The sequence below is a fragment of the Lissotriton helveticus genome, chromosome 1_2 (genome assembly GCF_964261635.1).
Source record: "Lissotriton helveticus chromosome 1_2, aLisHel1.1, whole genome shotgun sequence".
Classification (NCBI taxonomy): Eukaryota; Metazoa; Chordata; class Amphibia; order Caudata; family Salamandridae; genus Lissotriton; species Lissotriton helveticus.
In genome coordinates, this window is record NC_136058.1 from 252218827 (window position 1) to 252228144 (window position 9318).

Consider the following 9318-nt stretch of genomic DNA (forward strand, 5'->3'; position numbering starts at 1 on the left):
GGTGTTGAAGCAGGATGACGAGACGGCGTTCACTTGCTTGGTCATCGTGAGGGAGGAGTCCAGGATGAAGCCCTGGTTGCGTGCGTGGTCCGTTGGCTTGGGTGCGGTGCCCAGGGCAGGGGGACACCAGGAGTCGTCCCAGGCAGAGGGAGATGGTCCGAGGATGAGGACTTCCGTCTTGTCTGAGTTCAGTTTCGGACGGCTGATCTTCATCCATTCTGCAAGTCTTTCATTCCTTCCTGGAGATTGGCTTTGGCGTTGGCGGGGTCGTTGGTGAGGGAGAGGATCAGCTGGGTGTCGTCGGCGTAGGAGATGATGTTGAGGTTGTGTTGGCGGGCGATGGCTGCGAAAGGGCTCATGTAGACGTTGAAGAGGGTGGGGCTGAGTGAGGATCCTTGCGGAACGCCGCAGATGACTTCGGTGGCCGCGGATCGGAACGGGGGAGGCGGACTCTCTGGGTTCTTCCGGCGAGGAACGAGATGATCCACTCCAGTGCCGCTCTTTGGATTCCATTGTTGCTGAGGTGTTGTATCAGGGTGCGGTAGCAGACGGTGTCGAAGGCTGCTGTGAGGTCCAGGAGGATGAGGGCAGCAGTTTCTCCGTTGTCGAGCAGGGACCTGATGTCGTCGGTGGCTGCGATGAGGGCGGTCTCGGTGCTGTGGTTTGCTCGGAAACCGGACTGTGAGTGGTCGAGGGGTCCGTTGGTCTCGAGGAAGGCAGAGAGTTGTCTGTTGACGGTCTTCTCGATTTCTTTGGCTGGAAAGGGGAGGAGCGAGATGGGGAGGAAGTTCTTGAGGTCCGTGGGGTCCGCGGTGGGTTTTTTCAGGAGGGCGCTCAGCTCGGCATGTTTCCAACTCTCCGGGAAGGTGGCGGATGCGAAGGAGCTGTTGATGATGTTCCGTGGTTGGGGTGCGATGATGGAGTCGGCTTTCTTGAAGATGTGGTGTGGGCAGGGGTCGGTAGGCGAGCCGGAGTGGATGGTGTTCATCAGGCGGGTGGTATCTTCGGTGCTGATAGGGGTCCAGGTGCAGAGGGTGTTGGTGGGGGTTGCTGGTTCGGTGGTTGGGTGTGTGGTCAGTGCGCCGAAGCTGTTGTGCATGTCGGCGATCTTGTGGTGAAAGAACGAGGCGAGTGAGTCGCAGAGGTCTTGCGAGGGTGTGATGTCGTTGTTGCAGGCGCTGGGGTTGGAGAGCTCTTTAACGATGCTAAAGAGTTCCTTGCTGTTGTGGGTGTTGTTATTCAGTCGTTCTTTGAATGTTGTCTTCTTGGTGGTGCGGATCAGCTGGTGGTGTTTGCGGGTGGCGTTCTTGAGGGCTGTCATGTTTTCTGTTGTCTGGTCGTGGCGCCAGGCTTTCTCGAGGGTGCGGCAGGAAACATTTAAAATGCCTGATCTTTTTGTCTGGCTTGGAAATTGACATGTATATTCCAGAGAAAGCTCTAAAAACTATAAATCGTGTGAGGCACTCCGATGCATGAAACACTTGGTTCAGCTTCCATTTGGGTGTAACCCTAACACCCGCCAACTGGCATTTCAACATACTTCCAATCTGTTGACCACTTGGTGTGCACAGCATTCAGAGTACGGCTCTTAGAGGTGGCTTCCCTGAGGGCAATTTCAACCAACTACTCAGAGACAAGAAGCCAATTGGGAAATCTTGTACTATGCAAAGACCAGGTCTTGAAATAAAAATGACCATAACTCAACAAATTGAAAAAAAGTTATGTATTTGGATCTGGGTGCTGCTGCCATATGCCATTTTAAATTTGCTGGGACCCTCATTTTTAGGTCGAGACCTGCGTAGGCTGCGCTTGCGCAGTCGCAGGGAGAGATATTATGTCTCCTAGAGTGGGGGCTTGAACCCGCCCCTCTTCTCCATTGGCTGGCTTCCTAAACGGAGGCCAGCCATTGGAGGAGAGGGGCGTCACTCCGTTCAAGCCCCGTCTTTTTGGGATTCGGGGGTGTGTTTTTAACTTTCTTTCTCTTTTCTTTCTCTCCTCTTCCCATTGGCTGGAATTTTACCTTCCAGCCAATGGGAAGAGGAGAGAAAGAAAAACACGCCCCGAATCCCAAAATGAGGCTGCGTTTCTCCAAGGCATTTCTGCATCGCCTCGGAGAAACATGGTGGTGTTCAGGGACACCCTCCCTCTCGCCAAGGTCCCAGTCTATTCCTCATGTAATGTACCTTTTGCTACCTCTTGTATTTTGTTTGCTCACAATTGTCACTTTTGCCTCATGTAACTTAACGTTTGCTTTTGTAATTTGTTCACTTGTAATCTTCTCATGTATCATTACTGTTCCTATTGTGAAGCGCTCGGACACCTTCGGTTAAAGTCTGCGCTATATAAAAACGCATAAAATAAATACCATCACCACGTGTCGGTGTCTGGACTTGTTTTTTTATCGGCCCACCATGCATTGAGGGAAGAAAAAAGGATAACACGAGCCCAAGCCGGCGCCTGACGGTAGGCTCGGCTGGTCGAGATAAGAGATAAGCCTCGCGGGCTCCATTTCCGCTTTCCCCGGGCGGGAGGAAGCAGTGCAGCGTCTCGCAGGCGTCTCTGCGCAGTCCCGGTCCTAGGAAGATGGACCGGGCTGAGGGAAACAGGCAGCATCAAGTGGGAAGCAAAGCAGGGCTCACATGTGGTGAGGAGAGCCCCGCGTACCTCCGACAGCCGCCAGAGAAGCCCCGGTGAGGAGGGCTCAAACGAGCAGCACACGCACCAGGAGAAGCGCCGGGGAGGGGGCGCCTTTCCTTCTGTGAGCACTAGTTCGTGAGCGGCCGCCCCTTCCTGGCGTCCTCCGAGATCAGAAGCACATTGCGACGGTGCAGTCATTAAACTGGGAGCTGGAACGGGCCAGACGTTTCCATCGGCGCTGTCAGTCAGCACCGGTAAATCACAGGCGCACTTGAACTTGGAAGCAACGGGATGAGTACGGGGGTCTCCGGGGCCCGATTTGGTTACCCCTGCCCTACTGGGACAACCCTGTCCCTCTACTGGAAGTCCGGCATATATTCTGGTTCGTAATCTAGAACCAGCCAGCGCAAACACACACAAACATACACACCACAGGCCCGGGCTGGCTGTTCTTGGCTACTTCACAGGAAAGCGAACTGAGCCTGTCTTTCCCCGGACTCTCTGCCCGGTGCCAGTGGCAGTAAGCCCCACACTGCACCAAAAGCAAACCACGCATTGTTTACGAATCCGAAACGCGCACTGTGGAGACCAGAACCGGCCTCACAGCCCAGGTAGGCCTGGGAAGAGCTATTTGACGGGCATCGTGCTGCTCTGCGAGCCGGGCCTTCCATGTCCGGCTGGCGGCCAGGGCAGGGGTAACAGGCTTCTCGCGCGCTCATTGGCATCATTTACAGGCCAGGAACTGTCCGCGTGGATGCTGGAAGGGCACCCAACACACCATGCCTCTTGGCATGCCATACTTCAGCGGCGAAAGGGTGCCCCGTGAGCTGGCCTGTTTCCTACCCATCTGTGGTGCTAGCATCTCTCTTGGCGTGTTGTGGGTTAGGTTAATGTCATTCGCCATACAGTCGGATCTTCGCATTGTTATGCATTGTGACCAGTTGCGTGGTCTGGACAGTTGGATCATTGGAAATTTAGTTTTGGCCTCCACATGTTAACATTCAAGGGCGATAGACTTGCTTGTTGGGAAGAGGAACAGTTTGGCCTCTGTATAGGTACTTCTGGGACAGCTGACTAGTGCTACCCCAATAGTTAATGAGTGGGCACATTCTATGTGTGTGTGGCTCTGTGTGTGTGTGTGTGTGCGGCTGTGTGTGTGCAGCTGTGTGTGTGTGTGTGTGTGTGCGGCTGTGTGTGTGTGTGTGTGTGTGTGTGTGCGGCTGTGTGTGTGTGTGTGTGCGGCTGTGTGTGTGTGTGCGGCTGTGTGTGTGTGTGTGTGTGTGCGGGGCTCTGTGTGTGTGGGGGGGGCTATGTGTGTGTGTGGGGTTCTGTGTGTGGGCGACTCTGTGTGTGTGTGGGAGGGGGCTCTGTGTGTGTGTGGGGGGCTCTGTGTGTGTGGGGGGCTCTGTGTGTGTGGGGGGCTCTGTGTGTGGGGGGCTCTGTGTGTGGGGGGCTCTGTGTGTGTGTGTGGGGGGCTCTGTGTGTGTGGGGGGCTCTGTGTGTGTGTGAGGGGGGCTCTGTGTGTGTGTGGGGGGGGGATATGTGTGTTTGGGGCTGTGTGTGTGTGTGTGTGTGGGGCTCTGTGTGTGTGTGGGGGGCTCTGTGTGTGTGTGTGTGGCTCTGTGTATGTGTGTGTAGCTCTGTGCGCGTGTGTGTGGCTCTGGGCGCGCGTGTGTGTGGCTCCGTGTGTGTGTGGCTCAGTGTGTGTGGCTCTGTGGGTGTGGCTGTGTGTCTGTGGCTGGGTGTGTGTGTGGCTGGGTGTGTGTGTGGCTGGGTGTGTGTGTGGCTGGGTGTGTGTGTGGCTGGGTGTGTGTGTGGCTGTGTGTCTGTGGCTGGGTGTGTGTGTGGCTGGGTGTGTGTGTGGCTGGGTGTGTGTGGCTGGGGGTGTGTGTGGCTGGGTGTGTGTGTGGCTGGGTGTGTGTGTGGCTGGGTGTGTGTGTGTGGCTGTGTGTGTGTGTGGGGCTGTGTGTGTGTGTGGGGCTCTGTGTGTGTGTGGGGCTCTGTGTGTGTGGGGGGTTCTGTGTGTGTGGGGGCTCTGTGTGTGTGTGGGGGGCTGTGTGTGTGTGTGTGGGGCTGTGTGTGTGTGTGTGGGGCTGTGTGTGTGTGTGGGGGGGGGGGGGGTCTGTGTGTGTGTGGCATTTGCGAGAGATTAAGCTATTGGCATTGTAAATGACAATGCCATTTAGTTATCTGTTTTCAAAACCAACACATAAATAAAAATGTTGTCATTTACAATGCCAATAGCTCTAACTTTTGCAAAGGCGAGACCGTTGCATTGTAAATGCTTGTTTTGAGAATGGTTCCAAAGATCCCTCCGCTGCATGGAGCCCAGATCGACTGGTCCCCATCTCTTACTCTTCACACTCCTGACATTTTTTGTAGAGTCCACTGCCCTGTCTTTGCAACATCAGTAGGCCAGATTCTTTTTGCTCTATAGTAGATCGCACATTCATTTAGACTACCCACTGGAATGAACAATGCCCAATTTTGTGTGGGTTTTAAGAAGAACACCTGGCCGGTTAAGGTGGCTGACTATGTGTGGCCATTCAATAATGGCAATTGAGCCCATGAGGTCTGCAACAACAACCATCTGGCGTAATAACATGTTTCTTGGATACAGTGACCCATAGAAAGTAGGATCCCAAAGGGCATGTGTACAAAGTTCAAAAGAACAGGCAGGTAGATTCCGAAGAAATTATCTTCCTCCCCATATGTTTAAAAATAGGAGGGGAGAATATTTCCTATACTTTTTCTCAGTAACCACACCTCTGTCTTGGAGAAACCAGTGCTCAACTTGTATTAAAAAAGTCAGAAGGCCGCTGCAGCTTGCACCACCCATTGCTCCAGACATCCTTGCCAATGACAGTGCCAACACAACTACGAACCATCACATGACTACAAGAGTGAAAATTCAGAATATTCAATCCCCCCAAAGCTATAGTAATAGCTTGGACGCAGGTATTAGTCATTTATAATGTATATTGTGATAAGAAACAAATGTGATCATCTGCAAATTAGACAAAGTTGCAGACTGTCACAATTTCCCGTGGTGACCACCCGAAATCGGCTCCAATTAAGCACTGAATTTGATATCCAGTATCTTACCAATAAGACAGCAAGTGCCACGTTTCTACTGGTATTAGGAACTAAAGATTCCCCGCCCACCTCTGTAAGCGAAAGCCACCCACCTCCTTCTTAAACTCCTGCACAGCCTTGGCCATGGCCATGGCGTCCAGGCCGCGCGCCCTCAGCCGACGGGCCTCTTCCATCTTCCGGTTCATCCTCCAGTGACACGCCCATTTCAGCACCACCAGGGTGGTAACTATGCAACAGAGGGTGGAAATGAGGAAGTGATCCACAATTAAATCAAACAGGAGCTCGGCCATTGCGAAGCGTCCTCGGGCTTCAAGAGCAGGGAATGAATGCACAGACGCCCCAAAGCCGAGTTCAGACCGTATGGGAGACCCTGGACCCTAGATTACAACACAGTCCGGAGGAGCTGTGGAAAGTATGGACTGGAATCAGCCTTTGGTGGCTGTGCCCACGGGGACACGCGAATGCAACAGCCTAGTTTAATAAAAACTATTCTTTCCACTGTGAGCTATAGGGGCTTTACCAACCATGGCGCTTCCATGGATTGTGAGAGAGGGGAAAAAAACGCTGTTGTTGGGTTCAGACTTTTGAAGTGGACTCGGATGGATTCTGCTACCCAATAGTTAATGGCTTCTGAGTCGCTGGCTACCTCCCCTGAGCAGGCATATCAAGTCTGCAGAATTATTTATAACCCATCGGCAAAGATGCGTAAAGACATGTATGACTTTAAAAAGCAGAGAATACTTCCGAGGCCAATCCGAAACCGGATAAGATTTAAATAAAAATAGTCCTGAGCACTGGAGCCAACAGGGCTCCCGTGTGCGAACTGCGACTCCAAGAGTGCTGTTCGGACTCAAAATAATCGTGTGTGCCGGCAGAGGCCCAGAATATGCCAAGTTCCACTGCTTAGCGTTGGTCCAGACCCAAGATAACAAAATGTACCAGCAAAGGCAAAGTGTGTGCCAAGACAAACTCTGAGCCTGGTTCAAGCTCAAGCTAACGGAATGCGCCAGACCATTCCGTTTTAGAATTAGAAGGGCACTCTTATATGTGATTCAGACTTAGTGGTGACCACCAGTGGCCACACAGTGAGAGTGGCTCTGCACACAGTGACAAAGTACCAGCAAGGGCTTGGGGAACCCCAAGGGCACACAGTGTGGTTGAGACTCAAGATAAGAGAACGCGCCAGCAAGGGCACGGCGAGTGCCACACTCAGTGTGGTCAGACTCAAGATAACAGAACGCCGCAGCCAGCAAGGGCACGGTGAGTGCCACGCTCAGTGTGGTTAAGACTCAAGATAAACCAATGCGCCAGCAAGGGCACGGCGAGTGCCACATTGGGTGGAGTTCAGACTCAAGATAATAGAACGCGACAGCAAGGACATAGTGGGTGCACAGTGAGTGTGGTTCAGACTCGAGATAACAGAAGTTGTTACTAGGGGCACAGTCTGAGCCTCCATTAACCCCCCACCCCTTGGGTGGGAGTGAATATTACCTCACTGCCCACTGTGCCATTAATATCCCTTGGGTTGGAGTGACTATTAACTCACTGCACACGTGCCCTTTGTCCCCCATGGGTGTGAGTGAATATTAACTCACTGCACACTGTCCATTAAACGCTCTTGGTTTGGAGTGAATATTAACTCACTGAACACTGTGCCATTAATGCCTCTTCGGTTGGAGTGAATATTAACTCACTGAACACTGTTAATGCCTCTTCGGTTGGAGTGAATATTAACTCACTGCACACTGTGCCATTCACCCCCTTGGGTTGGAGTGAATATTAACTCATTGAACACTGTGCCATTAACGCCCGTTAGGTGTGAGTGAAAATTAACTCACTGCACACGGTGCCATTAGTCCCCTTGGGTGTGAGTGAATATTAACTCACTGAACACTGTGCCATTAATGCCCCTTCGGTTGGAGTGAATAGTGCACAACAGAGAGGGGGAGATGGTCGCTGCTGGAGGGTGGTTGCTATGGCTCATTAGAACGTTGGTCGCCGAAGAAGCTGGCAGAGGAATAAGATGTATATTTCCTTCAGAGCGAGGCGAGGGTTCCTTGGGCCCATGGCAACCTCTCGAGGTAGCCAGTCACGCATCTGGAGCTTTGAAGGTTGTTTTTTGCAGCTGCGGAGTTGTGCACGCTGGGAAGGGCCAGTGACACTCGCTGTGAGCTCCAACACAAGAACTCGCCTTAATAACACATGCTTTGTCTCCAGAAAAACACAATCAGCGCCAAGTGGCGGCATACAGTGCACACCACACCGAGTCGAGCTCAGCGGGTGGAAGTTTCAGACATTAACTGCAGACTCTCAGCCTGGCAAAAATGTCAATGCATCCGATAAGTGAGCGACTGATGAATACAACTTTTTCACTGACTTCGTGAAATGAAATGGAAGGCCTTGGGAAACTGCCCACCACATTTTCGCTGTTTCTCTGCATAAAAAAAGACAAACAACTAGGGGCATGAGGCCAAGCTATAATAAACGCGGTTAAAATCTACTTAGGTTTTTTTGGTCAGGACCTTTTGTTGACTGAGGCCACCTACGGGAAGCCAAAGATACCCCAGCGCCTTGAGACACTCGCGGGAGAATAGCTGTGCTTTACCAACCCCTGATTGATTGAGATACACCCCCTCCCCCTAAAAAGTTGTGTTTGTTAATGCTTTTGACACGAAGAGGTTCTCCCCGTTGCTTTTACACTTAGACTCATTTTAAAGTACGCTGGTTACATGATTGGACAGCATCTCCGCCCTAGAGAGCGCACCTGAGACAACAATGCCAATTTCTCGGTGTACCGAAAGATTTTTTGTTTTTTGTTTTTGCAGTTTTGGAATGTCGCTCTTAGCGCCACCATCGCCCAAACGGAAACATGTTTGGAACGTTATCACTCATGTCAACTCCCCGTCATGTGCACGCGGCCATTGCACAAACGCTCCTCGCGCGCAGCTGCGCGCGGGCTGTACCTCTTTCCAGTGCTGCTGCACCGCTTTCTCCATGTTCTCCAGGCCGCGGTCTCTCTGCATCCTGGCCCGCTCTACCGCCAGCTTGGTCCCCCGCTGTTGCATCCATCGCAGGGTCACAAAGACGGCGACACAGGCGAAGAAGGCAGACGCGATGAGCAGGTCAGTCAAGAACTCGGGCAGAAGGTGGCTCAGACCCTCGAGGATCATCGCGAGAGGGCTTCCCCTGCTCCTCGGGCAGGCAGTGCACCGGGCTCGGGCTAGAGAGCTTCCCCCGCTCCTCGGGCAGACAGTACACCAGGCTGGAGCGCGAGAGCTTCCCTCGCTCCGTGGGCAGGCAGTCCTCCGGGCTCGTGGACCCTGCGCGTATAAATGGGAACTGCGCCATCCCTGCAAAAGTTATGAAGCCGAGCGCCACGGAAAACCTGGACTGGACTCAGATTTCATTGAGAGATTAAAACCAATGTGCTCCTTAAGAGTGAATGCTGAATTTTAAATGCGGAGTAGTGATTTTGGGTGTAATCATTCAGTAATAGTTCCAAAACAGTACCCCAAAAAGTTGATTAATATTTCAAACGACAGCACTCATCATGCTGTGCTTTGTAAAGGTGTGTAGGGTGCACCA

General features: G+C 52.4%; 1 protein-coding gene across 2 annotated transcripts in view; it reads right to left on the bottom strand.

The window, feature by feature from the left end:
• Positions 1–9081, bottom strand: part of LOC144800563 (vitamin D3 hydroxylase-associated protein-like) — a 345205-nt gene extending 336124 nt beyond the window's left edge. The window contains exon 1 of one of the 2 annotated variants that reach the window (XM_078671690.1): positions 8697–9081. In XM_078671690.1, coding sequence (XP_078527816.1) covers positions 8697–8903 — 207 coding nt within the window. In that variant the 5' untranslated portion in view covers positions 8904–9081. Of the gene's footprint in view, positions 1–5825; positions 6039–8696 lie in introns of those variants that run through there. The other variant, XM_078671691.1, reaches the window with a different exon arrangement.
• Positions 9082–9318: the final 237 nt, after the last annotated feature.